At 55.0% G+C, this 22,551-nt stretch overlaps 10 protein-coding genes across 28 annotated transcripts; 7 read left to right on the top strand and 3 right to left on the bottom strand.

Moving 5' to 3' along the window:
- Positions 1 to 681: 681 nt before the first annotated feature.
- H310_05386 (hypothetical protein) lies at positions 682 to 1,770 on the top strand. The gene is made up of 3 exons (XM_008870102.1): positions 682 to 1,306; positions 1,354 to 1,407; positions 1,455 to 1,770. The coding sequence occupies exons 1-3, from the start codon at positions 694 to 696 to the stop codon at positions 1,610 to 1,612; spliced, it is 825 nt and encodes a 274-aa protein (XP_008868324.1). The 5' UTR covers positions 682 to 693; the 3' UTR covers positions 1,613 to 1,770.
- Positions 1,759 to 4,412, bottom strand: H310_05385 (hypothetical protein). 7 transcript variants are annotated; one of them, XM_008870099.1, is made up of 8 exons: positions 4,190 to 4,412; positions 3,710 to 4,147; positions 3,604 to 3,656; positions 3,326 to 3,558; positions 3,075 to 3,271; positions 2,771 to 2,965; positions 2,484 to 2,718; positions 1,759 to 2,418 (listed from the first exon to the last, which is right to left on the bottom strand). In XM_008870099.1, exons 2-8 carry the CDS (start codon positions 3,757 to 3,759, stop codon positions 1,975 to 1,977), a joined length of 1,407 nt encoding a protein of 468 aa, XP_008868321.1. In that variant the 5' UTR covers positions 3,760 to 4,147; positions 4,190 to 4,412; the 3' UTR covers positions 1,759 to 1,974. The 7 variants fall into 7 exon arrangements, with proteins under 7 accessions (XP_008868321.1, XP_008868320.1, XP_008868317.1 ...); XM_008870098.1 differs by having other exon boundaries at positions 3,710 to 4,412; XM_008870095.1 differs by having other exon boundaries at positions 3,604 to 4,147.
- A 1,246-nt stretch (positions 4,413 to 5,658) lies between these two features.
- H310_05384 (hypothetical protein) lies at positions 5,659 to 6,243 on the top strand. The gene has a single exon (XM_008870094.1). The coding sequence runs from the start codon at positions 5,753 to 5,755 to the stop codon at positions 6,188 to 6,190; it is 438 nt and encodes a 145-aa protein (XP_008868316.1). The 5' UTR covers positions 5,659 to 5,752; the 3' UTR covers positions 6,191 to 6,243.
- Positions 6,244 to 6,759: 516 nt separating this feature from the next.
- H310_05383 (hypothetical protein) lies at positions 6,760 to 7,302 on the top strand (the record flags this gene model as incomplete). Its single annotated transcript, XM_008870093.1, has 2 exons — positions 6,760 to 7,090; positions 7,138 to 7,302. Coding segments are annotated over 2 exons (442 nt in total), but the record flags the coding sequence as incomplete, so codon positions are not given.
- Positions 7,303 to 7,761: 459 nt separating this feature from the next.
- H310_05382 lies at positions 7,762 to 12,708 on the top strand (the record flags this gene model as incomplete). Of its 2 annotated transcripts, XM_008870091.1 has the most annotated exons (14): positions 7,762 to 8,140; positions 8,200 to 8,469; positions 8,522 to 8,671; positions 8,861 to 8,943; positions 9,095 to 9,429; positions 9,544 to 9,675; positions 9,775 to 9,973; positions 10,077 to 10,189; positions 10,328 to 10,478; positions 10,565 to 10,776; positions 10,836 to 11,096; positions 11,176 to 12,267; positions 12,364 to 12,461; positions 12,514 to 12,708. In XM_008870091.1, 14 exons carry the CDS (start codon positions 7,762 to 7,764, stop codon positions 12,666 to 12,668), a joined length of 3,630 nt encoding a protein of 1,209 aa, XP_008868313.1. In that variant the 3' UTR covers positions 12,669 to 12,708. The 2 variants fall into 2 exon arrangements, with proteins under 2 accessions (XP_008868313.1, XP_008868314.1); XM_008870092.1 differs by lacking the exons at positions 7,762 to 8,140; positions 8,200 to 8,469; positions 8,522 to 8,671 and having other exon boundaries at positions 8,810 to 8,943.
- A 769-nt stretch (positions 12,709 to 13,477) lies between these two features.
- On the top strand, positions 13,478 to 14,798 carry H310_05381 (hypothetical protein; the record flags this gene model as incomplete). The annotated part of the gene is made up of 1 exon (XM_008870090.1): positions 13,478 to 14,798. One exon carries the CDS (start codon positions 13,478 to 13,480, stop codon positions 14,756 to 14,758), a length of 1,281 nt encoding a protein of 426 aa, XP_008868312.1. The 3' UTR covers positions 14,759 to 14,798.
- A 469-nt stretch (positions 14,799 to 15,267) lies between these two features.
- H310_05380 (hypothetical protein) lies at positions 15,268 to 16,968 on the bottom strand. 7 transcript variants are annotated; one of them, XM_008870089.1, is made up of 4 exons: positions 16,361 to 16,968; positions 15,715 to 16,306; positions 15,412 to 15,639; positions 15,268 to 15,345 (listed from the first exon to the last, which is right to left on the bottom strand). In XM_008870089.1, the coding sequence occupies exons 2-4, from the start codon at positions 15,920 to 15,922 to the stop codon at positions 15,326 to 15,328; spliced, it is 456 nt and encodes a 151-aa protein (XP_008868311.1). In that variant the 5' UTR covers positions 15,923 to 16,306; positions 16,361 to 16,968; the 3' UTR covers positions 15,268 to 15,325. The 7 variants fall into 7 exon arrangements, with proteins under 7 accessions (XP_008868311.1, XP_008868310.1, XP_008868307.1 ...); XM_008870088.1 differs by having other exon boundaries at positions 15,715 to 16,968; XM_008870085.1 differs by having other exon boundaries at positions 15,412 to 16,306.
- Positions 16,969 to 16,991: 23 nt separating this feature from the next.
- On the top strand, positions 16,992 to 18,767 carry H310_05379 (dihydroorotate dehydrogenase (fumarate)). Of its 6 annotated transcripts, XM_008870077.1 has the most exons (6): positions 16,992 to 17,318; positions 17,369 to 17,746; positions 17,795 to 17,893; positions 17,959 to 18,161; positions 18,218 to 18,434; positions 18,496 to 18,767. In XM_008870077.1, the coding sequence occupies exons 1-6, from the start codon at positions 17,043 to 17,045 to the stop codon at positions 18,613 to 18,615; spliced, it is 1,293 nt and encodes a 430-aa protein (XP_008868299.1). In that variant the 5' UTR covers positions 16,992 to 17,042; the 3' UTR covers positions 18,616 to 18,767. The 6 variants fall into 6 exon arrangements, with proteins under 6 accessions (XP_008868299.1, XP_008868301.1, XP_008868304.1 ...); XM_008870079.1 differs by having other exon boundaries at positions 17,959 to 18,434; XM_008870082.1 differs by having other exon boundaries at positions 17,795 to 18,161.
- A 694-nt stretch (positions 18,768 to 19,461) lies between these two features.
- H310_05378 (hypothetical protein) lies at positions 19,462 to 20,633 on the top strand. Its single transcript, XM_008870076.1, has 3 exons — positions 19,462 to 19,557; positions 19,609 to 19,812; positions 19,863 to 20,633. Exons 1-3 carry the CDS (start codon positions 19,515 to 19,517, stop codon positions 20,465 to 20,467), a joined length of 852 nt encoding a protein of 283 aa, XP_008868298.1. The 5' UTR covers positions 19,462 to 19,514; the 3' UTR covers positions 20,468 to 20,633.
- Positions 20,452 to 22,008, bottom strand: H310_05377 (trehalose-phosphatase). The gene is made up of 5 exons (XM_008870075.1): positions 21,687 to 22,008; positions 21,372 to 21,630; positions 21,155 to 21,261; positions 20,945 to 21,111; positions 20,452 to 20,879 (listed from the first exon to the last, which is right to left on the bottom strand). Exons 1-5 carry the CDS (start codon positions 21,828 to 21,830, stop codon positions 20,567 to 20,569), a joined length of 990 nt encoding a protein of 329 aa, XP_008868297.1. The 5' UTR covers positions 21,831 to 22,008; the 3' UTR covers positions 20,452 to 20,566.
- Positions 22,009 to 22,551: the final 543 nt, after the last annotated feature.

The raw sequence follows: 22,551 nt of genomic DNA, 5'->3' as shown, positions 1-22,551 counted from the left end.
GAGGTGCTCGGACTCGGCAAGGATCCTTTGGTACGTCCGCAGCGAAAAATCCAACGGAATGTCCGTCTTGACGCGTCGAGCCGAGGCTCCTGTGGCTGACGCATGCTTGATGATGTGCCGACGGTCGCGTTCCGTGACCTTTGACGACTCACGGCCAGTGTAGTTCTTGCCGTAGGTGCTTGGGGAGCGCAAAAAGTTCGCTATCGCGTTGCGTGAGCGGCCTAGCGCCGCTGCAGTTCGCTTGACAGACCACTGAGCTCGGTGGAAGGCAAGGACAGCACCTTGCTCGTACTCGGTTAGTGAAGATCCACGTCCCATGGCTGTCAAAGCGAAGGCAGTGATAGGTATGTCAGTGGTAGGCTTAAGTGTGGCCAAGGCGTAGACCGCAAACAGCAAAATGACGATCTTGATTCAAGTGTCCTATCCTGCTGTCACACCTCCAAATCGGTTTTCGCGGCAGAACTCAGTCATACTTCACTATTTTGACCTGAAACTAGCGCCAAACGATCGGACCAATCAAAACGATTGCTTCGGTATATTTTGTTTCATCCAAAGGGCAATTTATCGACAGCTTGACCAAAAAAACAGGGGTGTCCTATCCATGTGGCGCGCACTGTACGTACTAGTTTTACAATAGTATTACTAGAATATGAACAAATCCATCCTTTGTTTTGTCGATCTATCGGAACAAACATGTCACGGACGCGAAATGCGCTGGTGCTTGATGTGATCTCATCGTTGAGCTCTGCAATGGTTGCGCCAGACGTCGGCAACATCGAAGGCAATCGCCGCGTGTGGGATGCATACGCGAAGGACTGGTCTCCATCTGCAGACTACGTCGTGTCGATGTCGCCGCAGTTGACGCATCCACTCGAGGTGTTGGGCGACGAATGGAGCTCACCAGAAGACTTGGATGAAGTCCTGCTGGAGTTTGTATATCCGTTCATGGCGCTATCGCCCGCGCTCTTGCATGTGGGTGAAATCGGTTCAGGTGGTGGGCGGGTAAGTCGCCGAATCGCGGCGCACAAGTCGGTGCAGAAGTTCACGTGCTTGGACATATCGACTGAGATGCTACAACGTGCGCAGAAGACACTGGCACACGCTGGTCTGCTTACCGAGAAGGTAGTAGACTTTCGTCACTTGCCGTCTGCATGGCCATCGCCGTCGACGCTGGACTTTGTCGTTATTTTTGACGTGATGGTGCACATGGACCTACACACGATCTACCAGACCCTGCAGCAAACATTTCGACTGCTCAAGCCCGGGGGGTACTGCTTCATGTCGACGGCAAACTTGGTTGCATCAGGTACGTCATGCGTCGTAAGGATATCGCGTCATGAGATGGGTCACCAGAGGGATGGAAGCGGTTCCAGGCTCAGTCCAAGTTTACCATTGGCGGGTTCTATTGTACGTACGCCCGACACTTTGCCTTTTCATGACGTGGCAGTCTGCAGTTGTGTGCCCGCAAATGGTCGACTTTCTCGTGGCCCAGTGTGGCTTTGTCGTCGTCAAGACCTCTCAAGCAAAAAAAGTTGCCACCCGAGCCAACGTTTACTTCGACCGCGACTACCTTGTACTCGTGCAAAAGCCCCTCATTGCCAATACCATTTGAATGGCGACCTCGTCGCAGTAGTCGGTACGCGATCGAGTGTTCGCTTCCTGCTGCAGAGCGTCCGCATGTAATTTCGAATGGGCTCTCATACAACAACGGCGCCATGCCCGTGAGTCATTTGGTTTGTGTGTGCGAACGATATGAACTGCATCATCGAACTCTCTCATAGCTGAATTACATGCCATCGACCGTAGCACCTTCCCATCGTGGACGAGCAAACACGAACGATGGAGCGCTGTGCTGGAAACGTTTGCTATTCAAAGTGCTTCGCTTTGTCGGACACTGACAATCGCAGCTACGACATCGATTCAGTCTTTCGTTTGGGCATTCATTGTTGTCGCGTGCTTGCAGAATGCGCCGCATTAAGTCGAATCGAGCCACATGACTGCGCCTTCTTCTGCATCTGCATTCCACATGAATTGGTTGGCACCCCACTTGATGTTGCCATCGAGCGGGGGACACCCGCCATGCCTTGCCATCGGGTCCACCTCCATCGTTGGCGTCTGGACGTAAAACAGTACTGCATGCAGTGCAGTGGGCAGCACGGCCATGCCTTCGGCGCACTCGGGCATGGTCGTACTGTTATACGACCGGCTCACGTGAGCGTCAGTGCGCGCGTGAGGGAACACTGTTTCACCGCCTTTGTCCACCGTGTTCAGGTACAAGAAGAGCGTCGCATATCGCTGGGGTGGCACGAATGGCACAAACGGGGGCATGAGGTACCCCGCGACTGGCCCAAACTGGACCTTTTCCTCCCACGTGTAAATGAGCTGCTGCACTAGATGTATTCCCAAATCTTGAACGAGCTGTGCATGCATCAACGTGACGTGCAGTGTCCATGGGGTCGAGCCTTCCAGGATGGTGACACTACCTTGAGCAAGACATTGCGATGGCCACGGTGCTGGTCCATCCAATGCAGCCGTTCTCTGGGCAGCGACGTTGCTGGCAGATATGGACCTCCCGTTCCTCGTCGCCATAGCTCCAACACTGTCGTCTCAAATGCTGTATCGAACTTTGGATAGAGGGCACTGTGAGGCTGGAGATGGTTTGGCGCGGCTTGGCCGAGCGCACTGATCGCTTCCTTGGTCTTTCGCACCCAGCGGTACCTAGTAGCACACAAATGAAAGTGCCAAATCGATCGTTCGGTGTTGGGACAACCATTGACTAATTCCATGAGGTGGACGACGCTTGGGAAAGGTGTATCGAAGCGCAGGGGCGTTCCCCGCTCGATCTTCCCACACCCGCACGATAAGTGGCAAGTAGTGGCCTTTCGACTCCAGGAGCACGTGCATGAGCCCAGACGCGTTCACGCCCAAGTTGTAGGCAAGCCAGTCGTCCCACGCCTGATCAAACCTACGGCCGTTGGTAAGTGCACACCGAGGAAGATGGACCGAGTGAATTGAATGGCGTCAACAGCAAGCGAACGTCAAGAGCAGCGCGCCGACGACTCGGCATCCCTTACCGACTTTCAAAAAAGTTGGTCGTGTTCGCAAACGTCCAGAACGCATGCAAAACGCTGTGAATAAACTCACTAGATGAGGCGTTGGGATACCACGGCTGGCCTTTGTGACAAATCGCGGGCACTACAGTCGGAGTGCCATGCTCGGCTGCGCTGGCTTGAGCTGCATCGATCACCGCTGCTGCCCACTCTGTCCAAGCCTATATGAAATCCATTCGCTTCTCAACTCAAGACAAGATCTATCAAGCATTTACCTCGAAATCCGAGTAATTGTACGCGGAAAATGCTCTCGGTAAAATCTCTTTGTTGTCGAACGTATCCAAGTGCCGTTTGTAGAACTCGCCCGGGCCATACCGCACCAGTTGTGTGCGCTCTACGAAACTTGGACTGGGCAAGCGCGCCAACTTGGCGGTGCGAACTTGGAGCTCCAGTGTGAGTAAACTGGGTCGAAGGAATGCCGTGTTGCTGGTACGAGTCGCTGATATGCCTACATTGGATCGAGTGGTGCCATTACGTGTATGCATTCACCGACCTCGCACGCCGTTATCGTCAATGAGCGACCGATGAAGATGGGGCTGTCCTTGGCTCAAGATCGCGTCGGCCTCGACTTCGGTGAAAAACCCATTCACACTCAGTACCTTGGGGGATAAGCTAAGCGTAGTGAGCGCGATCTCGGGCCCCTGGCCATCGTCGTTTACAATCGTGACGTGGCCCACGGCAATACCAGGCCACGTCCACACTTGAAACTCGAGCAGGACATGCAAGATCCCACGACTTGCCACCACATCCGCTACGTCTTGGACGATGCGGCCCTGTTGATTGTACAATCTTACGCCGAGCGCAGTCCAGTCGGCATCGGCGCCGAGAGACAAGGCTGCCGCGTGACCAAGCGCGTGAAGACAGGGCGATTCTTCATTCCATGTGAAGAAGAGCCCGTCGTTTGCACCATTGAGCATCATGAACACACTTGTAGGAAGCACCGTTGAAGACATGGCTACAGTGACCGGTGTGATGGTCCCAAGGAGTCGAGGGGGATTCAAGCAAGGCAAAAATGGTGGAGCTATGAAATGTTGCGCCTAAGGTGAAGTGGTAATTCCAGTCCCTGGAGTGGATACAACCTCGATCGCAACGATGTCTGAGCGATATTTTGGAACCAAGGTAGAGTCAACGAGGACAACTCCCGACTCGAGCGCCGGAGACAACGCTGGTAGAGCAGTGTGGTACACTAAGGAGTGGTCGTTTTCCTTGTAGAGCAAAAGGTGTGGAATCAAGATGGCCGCGATTGCTGCCACAAGGCATGCGGCCGTCCCCTGCGACAGCATCCCTCGATGCGAACTTCGTGCTGGACGATCTTAGCCAATCCCCGTTTAGAGTGCTATTTCATTGGATTTGATTGGAGAGCTGACAGTGATAAATACGGCAAACCGAAGGAAATATTCTGATTGGCTCTATATCATTTATACAAAACAATACATTTGTCAACAAGTATGGTTCCAGCCAATTTCTCGTAATTTTACCGTGTGATTTTCGGGATTCCATTCAGTGTGGGATACGGTTGCGCGCTCGCCGGTCACTATCCATTGAAATATTGTTACCACCACCAGACTGCGCGAACGCGTCAACGATCGCCCACAGCTGCATAAAAGTACAATGTACCAAGCGTTAGTAAATCCTTCCTCGTCGCAGGTCTGTCGTTCGCACCGGGTCTCTCATGTGTGGGTTCTGCCGTGCTGTATGTCTAAATCCAGTTCGATGGACGGTTCCACCTTGCTGTCGAAATCAACGTCATTTCGCCACGATGCTCATGCCAGCAGGTCGACGAGCTGGTTGTAGTTTTATCCACCTTGGGCGGTGCAGGGTAAAGAACGTTGGGAAGGAGTGTCAGGGTGGTTTGTTGACTGTGTGAATCGCAACTTCTGTGTGGATCGACTTTTTAGCCAATCACATACAGGGTACGAGGAGTTATGGCCAATCAGCAATCATCAAAAGAGGGCTGACCATTTGACGAGGCAGCTGCCGACGGAGTTGACGGCATTTTCTACTGACTGCCCGACTCCGGCGGGCGTTATCTACACTCATCCATATTAAATTTGTAGTAGAAGATACTCAATTAGGCTATAACGCGTCACCCGTCCCGGTACACCGCTTCTTGACAATGGCGGGGCCCCTGTGATGTCGGATGTGAAAAAGGGATATGCACTTGTCTATAGAAAAGAGTATGACATTGTGCAAGGAGAAGTGTTCTCTCGTGTAGTATCCAAGGGACCCTCGATCGCCCATGAGCGTAGCTTTCCATTGCTGCCGGTGTGATGTCGCTGCATGGAGACATCGTAGCACAGAGACGCGGGGCATAAGCTCGAATCTTCGTTTGATGCTGAGATTTAGTTTCATGTTCGATATCGAGGGATCGACGGCATTCGAAAGAGCTGAACCTTGTCAATTTATTGGGTGAGAGGTGAATATTTTTATATTATATAGGTATTTATATGAATATATAAAATGTTTGAAGAATCGCGCGAGAATATAAAAACACGAGATTCTCCTTTCTCTGCGCCCCGTAGGCCGCCAAGGTGCGTTACGTCCTTGAGCAGGTGCAGGCTGCCGTCGCGCACCATTCGAAATTGCGAGCGTGGAGCGCCGATCTGCCGCGTTGCCGTCCGCATCCATATCCACAACAGACCATGGGAGCTACAAAAGCAAGCCAGGAACTCTCACCGCTGCTCAAGTGCAGCCCTGTGACCTCCACACCCAACAGCAGTCCCGCCTACGGCGACCCCGCCATAGATGTCGCTCTGCCTGTCAAATCTACACGTTCCGTTCGAAACCAAGCAAAGCCCAAGGTGGAAGAAGTGTACCCGCTTCCATGGTTCCGATCACCAGACATGCCCAAGCGACCGATTCGTATGGTCCTGAAGAAGGAAACCCCAAAGTCGGCGATTGCGACTTGGGCGGCGGGCGTCACGACGTCGTTTGACGGAGACAAGTGCATCCACGTGCTTGTGGCGGCAATTTTATTATGCACAATTGTCGTGATTCTGTCCATCATATACGATAGTGGCAAGAAGTCCGTCGCCAACGACTCCCTGCATCCACACTCTCTATTGCGAGGGAATTCGTAGGTGTTGTTATGTGGCAGTGTTATTAATCCAACTTATGCAATGTCAGTTCAAGACGTCCTTGTGCGGTTGCAGCAATCCTCAGTTAAACTGCCGCGATAGAGCTTGTTGCTCGCATTCATGTGGCATGGCCACGGAATATTATCTGTCAATTCCTATCATGCTATTGGGGGCAATTAGAGTCGTCGTGTCCCAGGCAATTCCGTACTGCTGAGGGATTTGGGATAAATGCAAAGGGTGCAGTCCAGGGCTCAGATTAGCATGACCAGCGTTCTTCATGGATGTGAGCGAGGTGTCACCCCCATCATTTAAAGCATCAGATTCAAGCGTAGTTTCCTCGTTGCCCATCGCCACACATATGCACACAGTTCAACCTCTTGTCCTACACACACAGCGACACTTGCAGCGGCCTGCATGTGTGCGCAAGGAGGGCTGGATCGACGACAGCCTACCACAACCTCATCACTTGTCGTGCTGACCGTGCATCTATCTACCTCCACCGCTCAAAATTTGAAAATGCCGAAATCATTCGGATACGTGTGTGGGCGGCAGGAATTATCCGGATTCTCCAGCATGAGCAACGAATTGAGCGCGGCGATCTTGAGGCAAACCCTCGCGCTCGTCAAAGCCAACGGTGGTCAATTCACACCGGAACATGGGGAACTACTAGCGACGATATATTCAGACGAAGCAGAAATGGCCCTCCTGCAGGCGGCATCCGAACTCGTGGAAAAGAACGGAGTGGTCTGTATGACCGCAATTCCAAGTGGCCGGTCGTTCGTCCGCGTGTCGTCGCAGTCGCACCAAGGATCGAGCGGAAAACCGTCGTTCTATATCTGCTTTCCCCATTATTGCTCTTGTGCAGCATTCCTTCACACGGCAGTGCACAGCAAGTCCATCATGGTACGTCCTCGTTCGCTGCTGTACACATCCCAGATGCCTCGTCGTAGTGCAAACATATTCTTGCCGCTCTCCTCGCCGATTCAATAGGAAAAGTCCACGTTGAATCCGTCCTCGATGCTGCGTATGCTGACTTGCTTTGCCCGTTGCTGTCCGAGTGATCCAACGTCGGCAATATGGCGGAGATCGATCTCGCTCAATATATTTATCCTCGATTTTGGCGTTGCGCAAAAATCCCTTCAACGTCGTGTCGTTGCTTTAGTGCATGCCGTCGATCGGCGACACGTACGTCGTTGACGATGCCGGACACAAGGATGGACACTAACTTACACGCAAAACATGGCGGAATCACCTTCACTGCTACAACGGCGAAGTAGGGGTCATTGGCGTGGCGATAGTTCCTCAGATAGCCGTCGCGTACGCGGTGGCATCCACTGTCGAGGACCGAAATCGCGACTGCGCCATTGCCTCCACGTACGTTCCAGGCACGTCAAGCTAGGAGCTCTGCAGTGACTCGACATGGTCGTAGCCACCGTCGGTCGCCATTTCAAAAAATAAAGATATCGGGATCGAGAAAACGAAATTTTCGGGTCTTTTCCACCAATCAGATCGACGGCCTCTCCTATCCTTGGATTTGCCGCCAAACGAGCGCGGTAGCTTTGAACTGGTCCCGAATGAAGCGCCCGACGCCGGAAGCAGTGGACGATCCATCCACATCGCCATGGTTCGTCACGACTATGGCGGGGTTTGTTGGTTCCGACTTTGATCACGAAGAAGAAGATGGCTCGGACGGCACGTGGACATTCGATTGCTACCCAGACTGCGACTCGGGAGATGTCGTGGTCAAAGTCTCGCGCAGCACAAGTCTCGGAGCACCGACGGTGCTCACGATCACACTGCTACCACACAACCCACTTGTTGCGTCCGCGATGTCGGAACAGGTCCAGCAGAGTGTCTTGTTGGACGGTGATGTGACCGAGCCAACAAATGTCTCGATATACCACATGTCGTCCTTGATGGAGCAACCGAATCCGTACGTGTCCCCGATGACAGGTACTGTCACGCACGCCGTTTATGTCCTTGCCACGGCAGTGACGCTACTTTCCTTGCAGGCAAGTTTGCGCTGAAACTGTCTGTATGCTGGGCTGCCCTCGACGCGAATGAGGTCCCAGTAGCACCCACGACCACGAAACGCGTCAAGACAGGAACAGGGGGCAGCCCAACAGGTTTCGACGATGCCACCGTTCTTGACTCGGACCTGTCTCTTCTCGACCCGCCACTGGGCGATGGGTCCAAGTCTGATGCAGGACTGGGCGATTTAACCATGAACGTCAACTACGACTCCAAAGTCGCCACAGGGATGGTCGGGTTGAAGAATCAAGGTTTGTAGCTACACTCTTGCGTTGTTCACCCGTCATGCTCTCGATTGTGCAGGCGCCACATGCTACATGAACTCTTTACTCGAGACACTGTTCTATCTCCGTCCATTCCGCAAAGCTGTGTACGACACTCCCACCGCCGACGACGACAGCACCAACTCGGTTGCGTTGGCGCTTCAGCGCGTCTTTTATCGGCTTGAAACATGTACGTTCGCATTGGCGCTTTGTCGTGTGCGCACATGGCTGGCATTGTGCTCAATCCTCTTCAAATTGTCCATGGAAACGATGGGTGGTCAGCGACGTTTTCCGAGTCGGTAGATCGTCCAAGGAGTCCTGGAATCGTTAGCAGTCACGACGACGACAGTGTTAATCCTGGTGTGTGTGTGTGCTATAGCCGTGAAAGCAGTGAGCACCAAGGAATTGACCAAGGCGTTTGGGTGGTCCCACATGGATGCTTTCACTCAGCATGATGTCCAGGTATAATTTGTTCCAGTTCATGTAGCACCCGCCATCAGTTGCCATCGATCCAACGGCTCAGAGCATTTGTGCAAGGCCAGTTGGGTGCTGCCGTGATGGCTCGTTCAATCATCGTGGCGTTGGTGTGGTAACGAAAGGATGTCTTGCGTAGGAACTGTACCGCATTTTGTGCGACCGTCTCGAAGACAAGATGAAAAACACACCCGTCGACGGACTCATTCCGGCGCTGTTTGAAGGAAAAGTCACGTCATTTGTGTCGTGCGTAAACGTCGACTGCACGTCGAGTCGAGAGGAGTCGTTCTACGATCTCCAGCTCGATGTCAAGGGATGTGCCAACTTGGACGCATCGTTTGAAAAGTTTGTCGAAGTCGAAATGCTCGACGGCGACAACCAGTACGACGCCGCCAACGGGTTTGGCAAGCAAGATGCGAAGAAAGGCCTGAGCTTTCAATCGTTCCCGCCAATTTTGAACATTCAACTCAAGCGGTAAGGAACAGTGTGGCTGGTGTGCACGGCATGCACCACACCGAGAGGTGGTGCATGCCCTATGGGCGTGACATGCATGCGTTTGATGGAGAATCTAACTGCGCGGGTGCTCAGGTTTGAGTATGACCCGATGCGGGATGGGATGGTCAAAATCCACGACCGGTTTGAATTTCCAAAGGAATTAAACCTTGCGGCGTACATGGCCAAGAGCGCCTCGCCCGACTCGACCAAATACCACTTGCACAGGTGTGTTCCACTGCGGCGCTGCCTTGCGACGCTATTTTGCTCCTGGACGCTGTGGATGGGCTTTGTTTCAGACGGTGCTGACGTTGGTTTTGCCATTAGCATCCTGGTGCATTCGGGGGACGTCCACGGCGGCCACTACTACGTGTACATTCGGCCCCACGGCCAAGATCCGACCAACACGACCTGGTTCAAGTACGATGACGAGCTCATTTCGGCGATCGACGAAAGCGTCGTGATGGAAACGAGTTTCGGCAGTCCGTATGCGGGCATGTCGTCGTTTAGCAGCGCGTACATGCTGGTACGGGTGCATTGCGTCGTGATGCTGTGGAGGTTGGAGAGGTCGTTGGAGATGGGACGAATCGTGGTTGAATCGGTGGCGTCGACGCTCAATCGTTGCATAGGTATACGTGCAAACGGGTGTAGGAACAGTCGAGCATTCGATTCCGACCGCGCTGGCGACGCGGTTTCAAGCAGAAGAAGTCGCAGCCCGAAGGCGCAAGCGGTTGGCTCAAAGGTACCCATATTTGTGCATTCTTTCGAGTGGTATATGTCGTGGCGATGGTCTTCCCTTTCGAGTGGGTTCAGCACGAACAATGTGATGCACTGCTGTGGTAGTCGAGCCCCAGTGTGCTGACGTATTGCGTTTTGTCAGAGAGCACTTGTTCCTTCAAGTCCGCATTGCCACGGATGATGCCGTCAGTCGGTTCCGGCGCTACACTCGATCTTTGGATTTTGTGGTGTTGTCAAAACCCAATAAATGTTCGCAGCATTTGGTATCATGCAAAGTGCTCAAAGCCAATACGGTGCGTGAGTCCATGTTTCAATATATTGTGGGTGGTTTATCGCGAAGAAAGCTGCGCTGCCGTGGCCCTCATGATTCCTTGTATAGCTCCAACAACTTTACGGCCAAATTCACATGGAAACCGGCGTCCCCATCAACGCGATGCGGCTGTGGAAAATGGCGACGCGCGAAAACCAAACCACACGGCCGGACGAACCCCTCGATAATTTTCCCATGGAGTCGACGTGCGCCATGGTGCTGGAGGAGGACGTGCACACAAAGCAAGTGCTCTTGTTTCTCGAGATTCTAGACGCCCCCCAGTACGACGACTCGACTAACTTCCCACAGGAACGCAGTCCGCACTCTGAACTGTCGGTAGATCACTGGGCCGCATCAAGCGATTCCACATGCAATCGTTCACACCTTTGATTCCGGACTCAAAGCCAGCGGACCCCCTCGACGAGATCGATGACGACCTGGCCCCTCCCCAACTCCACCCGCTCGCCATTCAAGCCGCGACCAAACGCGTGCCCCAGCCCGTGCCCCAGAACTCGATTCTGCTCTTCCTCAAGCGATATGACCCGTCTGTGCCCAACATGGACGACCGGTTGACTTACGTTGGAAACATTGTCGTTGCACAGTACGAAATCTCATGGTCGCACTCGAGCTGGTGCTCGATTTGATGTGGACCAACCGCTCACGAATCGAGGTTTCTGTAGCGACGCGACCGTGTCAAAACTAACCGAGCTGATCCAGCACTTTGTCGACGCCCGAGACCAGCCACTCGACATCTACGAACAACTCCAGCCCGAAGCAATCAACTTGCTCGACTCCTCCACCGCGACCCTGCTGGAATGCGAACTCCAGCACGGCGACATCTTGATCTTCCAGAACGAGACAAACGCCATGTCAATCCCTATCGAAGATCCGGCCAACTTGACCAAGGGACCAACTGACCGACAGTACCCGACTGCGCCGCTGTACTTCGAATACCTCCTCAACCGCATCGACGTGGTGTTTTGTCGTGTCACTGTGGGGCCCTCGACCGGCATCACTTGTGCCAACACGGCCGCAATCACGCTGACGTGCCTTCTGACGCAGTCCTACGACGACGTCGTTGCGCAGCTCGCCGTCCACGTCTCCGACGCCATCGACGCCCTTCACCTACGGTTGTACCCGCACAGCACGTCACTGAAAGGTCCCAAGGACTCGCCATTCCAACATCGTCTGTGCACGGGCGACCAGATGGCGCTGCGGGGCATGATCGACAACTTTACGACCAACCACCACGCGTACTCGTTGTACTACGAAGTGCTGCCGTCGCTTTCAATCGTGGAGGTCGAGCGAAAAGTCAAGTGGTCGGTGCACTTGTCACCGTACGAGCCATCGTTTCACGGCGTGTTGGAGATGGATTTGCTCTTGGATCCAACGGACACGGTCGCCGTCGCTCTTGCGATGCTGCAAACACAGCTCGCGGCGGCCACGTCCCTGTCCGCGTCGTCGCAGTCCCCACCACCACCGCCCACTCGATCTGTCACGCTGCACCTCATTGAAACCAGGGATCGCTCGACGGTTCTCAAACTGATCTCGCCCAAGACTCTGGTCGCGAATGTGTTGTTGATTCCGAGCGCCCCGTTGTTTGTTGACGCTACGCCCACCGACGACGAGCGAGGACCGAGCCTGGGCGTGGTTGGAGTCATGCACTACCACTCGAACGCGGCCACATGGATCCATACGCACAGTACACCGTGCATCGTCGAGCTGTTTCAAGCGGACACGGTGCGGCACGTGCGGCAGAGGCTGCAGCAAAGGTACGACCACCGTGCGAGTTGAGCGATCGATTCCGATCGCAAACGTTGCATTCGGATGACGTGACTTTGCCTGCGTCTGACTTGGCACTGAAATAGGATGCACGTCCCGGACGAAGAATTTCTCGGTTGGAAACTCGCCGCGATTTGTGACCACAAGGCGTTCCAGCTCGGCGCGGCGACTGGGACCGAGCCTGGTAATTCTTGCGGCAACGCATCGTTTTGCTGTGGGCTCATCTTGTGCGGTAGAGTACGACACAATGCGCGTGACGGAATGGCTGGACAAGTTGGGGCTGCGGTTCGGCAAGACTCTGTGTTTGGGCTTGGAGCACGCGCCCGCGCCGCTCAAAATGGACCCACCGCGGCGTCGCCAGGAGCTCGGGATCAAAATCCGAGCGAGTTAGACATCGTCAATAGTCAACCAACATGAGCCAGTCCACACCACCCGTCGCGTCCGAATGGAAGGATGAAGCCGAGGACACGTCGTGAATCGCCGAGCCATCGCCCGCCGTCCCCGAGCACGTCATCGAGAGGGTCGCTTTGGACGTCATCACGTCACAAACAGGATTCGTGGCTGGAACAGCGCGCGTCGAATGCTGGGCGAGTCATGGCCACACACATGATGTTATGCGACCACAGGGATCCATCGCGAGCACGACGCGACTGCTATGGCGCCACCGCAGCGATGCGTCCGATGCCATGCTGTCGGGTGAGGCGGGGGGCGGTGGAAGGCCCCGGAGAACGGACGCCGTGTTCCAACCGTTCGACATGCCAGCAGTCGATAGCTTCGTGGAGGAGTGTACCGCACGGACCCAGCGGTGAAAAAAGATCGCACCCCAACAAACCCTTCTACTTGGCAGCGCAGAACCAGCCCATTGTTCCAGCCACACACATACAGCCACCGACGACGAGGCTTCCACCGGCTGCCGTGGCGCCAGCAACGTCCGAGTTGACGGTGACGTGGCTTGGTGTGGTGGCTTTGCATTTCTCTGCTCATGCATGCCAACGGTTCGAATATTTTGCAGATTCAACAAGGGCGCGCGCCACGTTTGTCGAACGTTCCCAGGCGCGATCCGACAACGACGGGGCATCTCCTGCCAGCGAGCCAGCCCCGTCGTCGTCCACCGATCCGACCCGCCTTCGGCACACCCTGATCTGACCACAATTTCACGGCACCACGACTGGAAAATCGACGCATTCTGCATTGTGCACCATGGGCGGCAACCTCTCATCCAAGCATTCCAAGATTATCTTTGCCACCGCCGATGGTAGCGTCGGGATCAAGCCGGGGTTTGCGCAAAAGTACGCGCCGTACATGCCGCTTGATGTCAAGCTGCCCGTTCTCACACCGCGGCACGTCGAGCTCATCAAGGCCAACTGGGCCGCGATCTGCATCGGCACGTCTGCCTTCGACGCCGAGAAGCACGGATCGCCTGACAAGTTTTTCCATCGCACGTTCTACTCACTCCTGTTCAACGCGGATCCGTCCCTTCGCGCGATCTTTCGATCGAGCCTGACGATGCAGGGCAAGTCGCTGGCATCGATCATCAAGGTCATGACGGGGGTCATGTCGGCCAGCAACATCGTCGAGCGCATGCAGGCGCTGGCGACGGGCCACCTCAAGTTTGGAGTCAAGCGCGAATACTACGTAACGATGGGGATCACCCTCGTCAAGACCCTCGAAGTGATCAGTGGCACGTCGTGGTCGCGCGACGTGAAAGAAGCGTACTTGACCGCGTACTGCCTCCTCTTCTACCTCGTCCTGCCCGTCGTCGTGCACTACCAAGCCGACCCCGTGCAGGACTCGATTCCGTGCGCGATCACCAACGTCGACGCGATCGCCCCCAAGTCCCGCCGACTCACATTGGAATTTGACTTTCCGCTGCGGTTTCAGCCCGGCGACGGCATTCTCCTCGGCTCGGGCAACACCAAAGTGTGCTTTCCGATCGCGTCGTTCCACGACCGACCGACGTCGACACTCGACATTTGCGTGGACATGGCTGCGTCCGACTGGCTCTGCCGCCAGGCCATGTGCTCCAAGCTCAAGCTCTTTTGGGTCGCTTCGAACGTAAACTTTGAGATCGACACGCCCGAGACGGGACTCCCCCACGACGTGCTCCTCATCAGTTACGGCGTCGGCGCCGCCCCTTTTGTCGCCATGATGCAAGGGCTGTATAGCGTCAAAGACGTGTACCGTGGACGTGTCGTCGCCCTTCAGTGCGCGCCAACCATGGAAGACATTGCGTTCTTTCATGCGCCACAGGGCGGTCGGTATGGGGACCTGCACGCGTGGGATCAGTGCACCATACACTACGCGGCCCGGGTGACGGAGGAAACGTTCCTCGAGATGGCCCCAAACTCGCTCGACGACGTCGAAGTGATCGTGAATGGTCCCAAAGATTTTGTCATCGCTGTCTCGAACGCGTATGCCGCCGCGGGGGGGAAAACCCCCATCAAGATCTATGGGTTTGACAACCCGAGGCAAACTCGATAACAACTAGAGTCATGAACAAGGCAATGCTGCCGCGTCGTTTGCATGTGTGCACGTGGTGTTGCCGTGGGCGAAGCTAACGACGCGCCGTCGTTCACTTGAATCATTCATAGGCGGCGATTCCTCCAACGTAAAGCTCCAGTCATGGTAACTGCTCTGATTGGGAGTACTTCCACGGATACCTTCCATGGATTGCGACAGCCCCTCTTGTGTGGCAGAGTCTGCAGGTCCGCCGGCGTGCACCCACAGCACATCGCCAAGCCGTCGTGCTGAGCTCGAACCGTCGAACTCGCTTCGTGTGGTTGGGATCGTGTCGCCGTCTGGCGATGGTCGAGACGAATTGTCGTTTCGCTGAAAGAATTCCTCACCTGTAATATTCGCCCACGTTCGAGATCACGGTGGGATCGTCGAACTAATGTGACTGACACGCAGCAAGGTTGCAGTATCCATCTTTCGCGAAAAAGTCGAACGTGGTGGTTGTTCATGAGGAGAATCCTGCGTAACGTATTGGGTTTGCCGGTCCAAAAGATTTCACGGTAGTAAGATAAGCTACACTACTTGAATGTTGCTTCAGTCAGGACGTTCCGTTTCTTTGGCAAATTCCATACATACAAGTGAAATGTGTAACCGATTCTACTTCCCCACCAATGCCTTACCGAACGGCGTTGGTCGGAGAGTACAGTCGGTGAGATATTTTGAACAACTTCTCCCGGAACGTTCTAGGAACATTGGCCATGTACATTCCCTTGATTGGCATGGGACGTCAAGCACCCATCGGCGTTGGTATGGTGGAGTATGTATCCGGCGATGGGGATCGTCTTGATGCGTTGGGCCAGCATTGGTTTCAAGTATTCTTGCTGGGGGAGGTGCCCGATGGGCGTTCGCTTCACAAGGAACGTCCATGTTTAGTGTCCCCAGTGTTGCACGGAAACCAAACTCGACGTCATGACTTGACGTACCATGCTTGTCACGTCGCCGCACTCGGTCGGTGGATACGCGCCTGATGTGTCGAACGTGGTGGACCAGGTTTGTGTCTCGCCGTGGCGCTCCAAGGTCCATTGGAGTCACGACGCCGCCATGAACATAAAGACCAAGGTGGAAGCACGGTGTACTGGTTGGCAACCTGTGCACCACCAGAGAACTCGTGCAAGAGAACGTTCTTGCCATTTTGTAGGTGGCGACGTTGTCGACGATCAATGCATCCAATATCGAGATGCTGATGGTGGCCGAGGTCGATGGCTGCCGCTCGGTTGAATACGAAGCGTCGCACGTGCTCCATTATACCAACCCTTGCTTGGAATAGCGGCCTTTGAACAATGGCGCTAGAAGCACCGATTTGGACGCGGCGAATTTGTCATCCGATCCGCCAAAGACACGGTTCTCGCGATAATTCCGTGGAAGTTCACTGCGTCAGCGGCACCCGAAAGGGCGGACGAGGCCTAGAGGCAATCGATGTGTGAGGACGAGGCTGAAAGTGGAGTTCTCAATAGGACGAGCTAGAGTCGAATTGGAGGACCAACTGGACTCGACCACCAACAGAGCACGAATCACCTTCATGAAGATATAATCAAATGTGATCGTTGGCTGATACGTCAAGTGATGTACCGCGCGCCAACCCCGACTTCTTCGCCGTGTTCAGAGCCGCCACATTGCGCCCAAACTGGAAACGCTTCCTCCTCCACTTGTATTCCCGAGATTGCAGGCAGTCCACAACACAATCGGTGCACTCTGCTTTGAAAGCGTGGACACAACAGCAACAATTGTTGTAACTAGACGTTGGCCTCTGGTCTGACACAAGTGGACGGTGACAATGATGGCCCTGTGCTTGGTTGGTTCGATGCGACTTGCAATGTTGCGGTAACGTGCTAGTGTCGTCGCAACAGCAAAGCGTTAGCGGTTGACCTCGTTTCCTTTGGCGGCGCACATGGAAGGTTATAAGAATGGAGAGCGTCGAGACCAAAACAATATAGAGTCAGCAAGACGCGGCATGGTCTTGCGGCTTTGGGACTCAAGCAATCCGGAAGATCAAGGCAAGCACGTCAGTACACCCATGTCAGTTGAATGCGGCCAATGCCCTGACCGCGAAAAGTGATCGAGCCTGGAAACAATTGCGTCGGCGTACAGCTCTCCCACTTTGACCATGCACAGCAGCGCAGCACTCCTTCGCAGCGACCATCGACATGTCTCTGCGGCCTGGTTCTGGTTCACGGCCCCCATTTGGTAATTCGGATATAACTTTATCCGGAAGGTCCACTCCAGTCAAGATCGAGTTGAAGATATCGCAGCCATGTATCGTCGGTGCATGGGGGGAGTTTTGCGCCGTTCGGCGAGATGCCCGTCGGCTGGGGGTAGCCGCCGCTTGATGAGTTCGATTCCATCAAGTTCTTCGTCATCCGCGGCTCCACTTATCTTGGGGGCTGGAGTGTTGGCGTTGTACACGTTTCGCCAGTCGTTCTTGACCAAGCTTATGGATCCGGTGCTGATGCCGCTGCTTCGGTTGTTGGACCCCGAGACGTCGCATGTGCTTGCCGTTCAAGCAGCAAAGTATGGATGGACTCCCAAGGTGGCAACGCTTCAGCCGTACTCCCTCGTTGCTGACCAGTTTCTTGCCAGGACACTCTTCCGGACGACACATCGCTACGTATGTCGGTGCTCGGTATGTCGTTCGATAACCCCATTGGTATCGCAGCCGGCTTCGACAAACACGCCGACGCAATGCAGGGACTTCTCGACATGGGCTTTGGGTTTGTCGAAATCGGAAGCGTTACCCCGCTGCCGCAAGAGGGAAACCCCAAGCCCCGCGTCTTCCGGCTGCTCGAAGACCGAGGTGTGATCAATCGCTACGGATTCAACAGCGAGGGCCACCCCAAGGTCCGCGAGCGCCTCGAGAAGTACAAGTACTGGACGTTGTCGTCGTCGACGAAGCTCCACCACCGCACGGGTCCGTTGGGAGTGAACTTGGGGAAAAACAAAACGTCCGACAGCCCGATTGTACGAAAGAGCGTTCGTTTTAGAGGCGACGACCATTTTCTCGTATAGGACGACTACGTTCGCGGCGTTGAGAGCCTCGGGCCGTTTGGCGACTACCTCGTCATCAACATTTCATCCCCCAACACCCCAGGGCTGCGCTCGCTCCAGGTACCATTTGTTCCAGGGCCACCACAGCCGCTACAAGTAGATTGTTGCATTGATGCGGTGAACAGGGAAAGAAAGAACTGCATGCGCTTGTGTCGGCCGTCCTCGACGCACGCAACAAGCTCTGGAAGCGCGTGCCACTGCTGGTGAAGATTGCGCCGGACTTGACGCCGGAGGACATGCAAGACATTGCGGACGTCGTGGTGGCGCTCAAAGTCGACGGCTTGATTGTGTCCAACACGACCATTTCACGTCCTCCTTCTCTCACGAGGTATATACAATGTTGCAACCACGGTGCCTCACGGATTCGAATACGATTGTCGGCAGTCCACATGCGGCCGAAACGGGGGGTTTGAGCGGTGCGCCCGTCAAGGAACTGTCTACGGCGGTGCTCTCTTCCATGTACAAGCTCACGCAAGGGAAGATCCCCCTCATTGGAGTCGGCGGTGTCGCAACGGGGCATGACGCATACGACAAGATCAAGGCCGGCGCGAGTTTGGTGCAGCTGTACTCGAGCTTGGTGTTTGACGGTCCTTTGGCAGTGGTGCGTAGAGCTCAGTTGGCCCTCCAATTCGAACGGAGGGGGTGCTGATGTCCGCCCCTAGGCCCGTATCAAGCACGAATTAACAGCCCTGATCAAGGCGGATGGGTATACGTCGGTGGCGGAAGCCGTCGGCGCGGCCCACAGGGTGCTGCCTGCCACGAAGACAGCGCCACCAGCATAATGAGGGAACTCAGGAACACTCAGTACGCTCGCTACACGGAGCAGCGCAACGTGTGTTTCTATGGTCGCTGCTTGAACGCTCGGACGGGCCGTCGTTGGATTGTGGTAGAGCCAATTTAATTCCAGCCAATCACAGATCGTCGAATAATCCAAGCACGTTCTGGGAGCGGCAAGATGGGGAATCGAGAATGCCATGTTGCTGGCGCGCGTTGAGGCGATGAAGGCTGGCCACGAACGGCAGCTCCCTAAACGCCGTCGTGTTGGCTATCACATCCAGCGGCGCGAGTTCGCACGGGCGAGGGAAGAGCGAGTTCCGGCTTTCGAGCCGAACACATATACCACACTGGGTGCCTGGGGTCGATCTCACCTCTACATGAATGAGGACGGGCCTCCATCGGGTCAATTCATAAATATTTTGTAGAAACCAATGCATTTTAAATAAATATGGACCGTATTTCTTGGAATTTGAATTGAAATATAATTGTATTTCGAACAATTTGAGCATTTTTCAACTTGATGAAAAAGTCGGGCGACTGGACCAATAACGTGATGCGCCACCACCTGGCGGCATTCGGATTGGCTCCTGATCGAGTATACAAACTTCAAGTTTATTGGAGTGAGTCAATATCCCATCGTGTACAAGAAGGTGGGATGGACTTCGCGATATACATTATCTATCATAGTTGAATCGATATGTAGTAGCCGGTATTTCGACACGACGAAAATATAAAGCTCAGATGCTGTTTAATTGAATGGAAATAGGTGCGGGAGATCATTGAAGTCTGGTCGTGGGCAGCATGTCGCGTCGCTCTCAGTAACACCGGATGTGACACTCTCGCATCCATTCCGCAAAACGTTGCGCACGCGGCAGATCGGCTCCGTGTACCTCTGTCGAGGAAGATGCTGCACATGAAGAGTTCCTGCGTCGTCCTGGCCGTCTTTGGTACGTATGCCGCATGCACTTGCTGGCGTTGGACTTATCTCGTATCTGTAGCATGTACTATGGCGTCTGCTGCAAACAGATTTGACGTGTGCACCAAGGACTGCCTTGGCGGCGGCATCACACCGTTGACCAACGAACGGGCTCTCCTCCAAGCGCCTTGCTTTGTTGAAGTCTCGTCAAGTCGAGTGGATTGCTATTCATACACATCCCCCACGAGCGGCAAGTGTCCTTTTGGTGACAACTCCGTCGACTGCGGTACGATCATGACTGGTCGCCTCGTGTCGAATGACAGTGGACCCTACTAGGTCAGGCTCCCACGACGACGACCGCGCCAACCACTACGTCGACCCCAGGTCCCACAACCACGTTGTTCGTCTCAACGCTGCCTCCAACATCCACAGCCCCCTCGGATTCGAACGCGACTACAAACAACACGACTCCTCTCGGGCAAAAAGAGGACACGTCTACAATGGGGAACGCGCCGTACTTCATCGGAGGCGGTGTCGCGCTCATTGCGCTGGGCATCCTCGTCATCGTGCTCGTGCGCAAGTCGCGACGCACCGACCACGACGACGACGACGACCTTGATGCACATGTGCTGCACGTTGAGCAGCGCACGAAGCAAATCACCAACGAACCCGCATTTGCTGTCCAACCTTCTGTCGCCTATCCGTTCACCCCAACGGGCCACCAGAACATGGACTACCGCACCAAGCAGAACAGTACGTTCCACCAGCAGCGGCCCATGCCTGGGTCTCCGCACGGCGGTGCTCGCGCTGCCAACAACGAGTCGTTTGTGCGGTCGCGGCTGCCTAGCGGTCTCGTCGATCCTCCGCTTCGAATTCTTACCGTGGATCCTCCACAAGACTACCGAGCGCTTGAAGCCGAACGGGGGTCGGTCACGTTTTAATTTGAATTCGAGTGTCGTGATAGTGCTTCTCTCTCCTTGGCGGTGGACTTTGCATCACACAGAGAAGGCAGATAAAGGAGGGGTACCTCCTGCAGTTGATCAGGTCTGGCCCTTCCAAGCGTCTCGAATGCAGCGCCGCCGCTTGTACAGCAGGTACCCGCCAGTAGAGACGACGGCGGCGACGGTCCACTGAAACGTGGAAGCACGTCGGGTCAACCACTCGACCAGGAATGCTCTCCACAACGTTGGAGACGGCATTCGACCAGAGAGCGCAACCACCACGGCAGCTAGGGCCATCCACGCCAAGGAGTTGCGACGAGTTGACGAATGGTCGTCCAGAGTTGTAGAGGCTGCGGGCAGAACTGGGATGTCCAAGCTGCGCGAGCTCTGGTCTTCTTCGAGGACGGGCGCGCTACATGCACAGAGTGACCAGTTGAACGGGGGCAAGCGCCATGAACGAACGACTTCAACACGTACAGGCCCCGTGGATGCCTCAGCGCTTTGGACGACGGTTTGCGCGAGAGCTCCGATCCTTGGTCCATGGGCAGCAATGCCGACGAATTGTACGTCAGTTGTGGCGCGTGGTGGTGCAGGTGCTTGGCCAGAATCGACTGCATGTCGCCCACCGAATGGTACCGCGACGTCTACTTACATCTCAACAAGGTGGAACATGGTGAAATCGCCCACCTTGGTCAGAGCGACGCGAACAGCAGCCAGGAGAGCCACGACTTGATGGTGATCTGTCACGAAATACTGCGCTTGCGACGATTTGTGGCCGACTGTGCACGTCAACACTAGCTCATGCATTCATGAGGGCTACCACCCGCCAACACGGCACTCAGCGCTCGGAAATGAGCTGCAGGTTGTATTGCTACGACAACCAAGGGCTACGGTGGCACCTTACCGCACGGAATGTTCAGGTCATGGCCGCAGACCCGCGCCGCATCGAACATGAGTTCGTCGGCAACGTCGTCGCCCATCGTCCACACGAAATCAATCGGTCCAATTGACGACGTGGTGCCTCGTGGGGACCTTTCGGCGACATCCTTGCCCGAGTCGGCGTGAACTTTCCTGAGGATCTGCTTGACGATTTGGCCCTTCCCAAGCCCTTCCGGCCGCACTTCGATGTAATCTTTGCCTTGGATCACGCTCAGCGGCCACCCCTGCCAGTGTCCGTGAGATGATGGTCATGATGCGACAAGCAAACGCGTTCGTTTACTTGAAACGCGGTCGTGAGTTGCTGGAAGAGGTCCCGCGCTTGCATGACCCCAAAGCCGTAGTCGGCGCCCGCATAACGAAACAAGATGGAACTGCGTCGCATTTCGAGCGCCGCGCCGTTCGTTCGATCCACGTAGACGGTCATGATGGCTTCCGCCTTTTCGCGCCACTTGCCGCACGACGCATTCACGTGAAACACGTCGCCGTATAATTCCCACGGTCTAGACAAGGCCAACACAGTCGGGTCAGCCCTGGCATCCTTTTCAACCCGTGAACGTTAGCAACCACATTGCAGCGCACGCTTCAAGCACCGATGAGACTTGTGAACCATACTCATGTCCGCAGTATCGCCTTACAGCCACCGCTATTCAAGTTCACAGGGAGGAAGGTCACTGCGCCGGACTCCCGTTGCCGGGACATGCCATCCCACAACAAAACCGCCGCCATTCCACCACATGTCACGTACTTATTGATCCGAGCAGCTTGGCCGAGCATGGGCCACCGAATAAAGTACCCATGCTCGCCCACGAGGCCCAGGCCCGGCACAGATCCAAATTTGTCGCTGAGGAGTTCGCAGTTGCATCAACTTACGACATATACCTACACGATGCATCCTCCCTCGCATGCCATGGACGATCGAGCGAGATGGGGAGCATACCGTGTTGCGCGGGTCTCGGCAAAGCTGCTCGAGGCTCGACAGGACGTCTACGGGGACGTCTGGCCACGCGATAGCAAAGTCCGTCGATGCGTCGGGGGCCAACGTGCGGTAGTAATCAAAGAAGAACATGCGGCGTCCACGGCTCTTGTTGTAGCACTCGACCACGAGATCGTCTGTGAGGGGCTTGAGGAGGACGTCGAGGGATTTC

This window comes from Aphanomyces invadans, assembly GCF_000520115.1.
Source record: "Aphanomyces invadans strain NJM9701 unplaced genomic scaffold supercont1.9, whole genome shotgun sequence".
Taxonomy (NCBI): Eukaryota; Oomycota; class Saprolegniomycetes; order Saprolegniales; family Verrucalvaceae; genus Aphanomyces; species Aphanomyces invadans.
This window is presented reverse-complemented; position numbering and strand designations above follow the sequence as displayed.

Bases quoted from the DNA above. Each gene is read 5' to 3' on its own strand.
- H310_05380 (XM_008870083.1), bottom strand. From the start codon at position 15,922: ATGGCAAGAACGTTCTCTTGCACGAGTTCTCTGGTGGTGCACAGGTTG.
- H310_05377 (XM_008870075.1), bottom strand. From the start codon at position 21,830: ATGACCGTCTACGTGGATCGAACGAACGGCGCGGCGCTCGAAATGCGA. The intron at 21,631-21,686 runs GTAAACGAACGC...GGACACTGGCAG, and splicing joins AACTCACGACCGCGTTTCAA to GGGTGGCCGCTGAGCGTGAT. The intron at 20,880-20,944 runs GTACGTGTTGAA...CTGTGCATGTAG, and splicing joins CTGAGGCATCCACGGGGCCT to CGCGCCCGTCCTCGAAGAAG.
- H310_05378 (XM_008870076.1), top strand. From the start codon at position 19,515: ATGCTGCACATGAAGAGTTCCTGCGTCGTCCTGGCCGTCTTTG. The intron at 19,558-19,608 runs GTACGTATGCCG...TCGTATCTGTAG, and splicing joins CGTCGTCCTGGCCGTCTTTG to CATGTACTATGGCGTCTGCT. The intron at 19,813-19,862 runs GTACGATCATGA...GGACCCTACTAG, and splicing joins TGACAACTCCGTCGACTGCG to GTCAGGCTCCCACGACGACG.
- H310_05379 (XM_008870077.1), top strand. From the start codon at position 17,043: ATGTATCGTCGGTGCATGGGGGGAGTTTTGCGCCGTTCGGCGAGATGC. The intron at 17,747-17,794 runs GTACGAAAGAGC...TTTCTCGTATAG, and splicing joins AAACGTCCGACAGCCCGATT to GACGACTACGTTCGCGGCGT. The intron at 17,894-17,958 runs GTACCATTTGTT...TGCGGTGAACAG, and splicing joins CAGGGCTGCGCTCGCTCCAG to GGAAAGAAAGAACTGCATGC.
- H310_05386 (XM_008870102.1), top strand. From the start codon at position 694: ATGTCACGGACGCGAAATGCGCTGGTGCTTGATGTGATCTCATCGTTG. The intron at 1,307-1,353 runs GTACGTCATGCG...ATGGGTCACCAG, and splicing joins GGCAAACTTGGTTGCATCAG to AGGGATGGAAGCGGTTCCAG. The intron at 1,408-1,454 runs GTACGTACGCCC...GGCAGTCTGCAG, and splicing joins TACCATTGGCGGGTTCTATT to TTGTGTGCCCGCAAATGGTC.
- H310_05385 (XM_008870095.1), bottom strand. From the start codon at position 4,393: ATGCTGTCGCAGGGGACGGCCGCATGCCTTGTGGCAGCAATCGCGGCC. The intron at 3,272-3,325 runs GTAAATGCTTGA...GATTTCATATAG, and splicing joins ACAATTACTCGGATTTCGAG to GCTTGGACAGAGTGGGCAGC. The intron at 2,419-2,483 runs GTAGTGTCACCA...ATGCATGCACAG, and splicing joins ATCGCAATGTCTTGCTCAAG to CTCGTTCAAGATTTGGGAAT.
- H310_05384 (XM_008870094.1), top strand. From the start codon at position 5,753: ATGGGAGCTACAAAAGCAAGCCAGGAACTCTCACCGCTGCTCAAGTGC.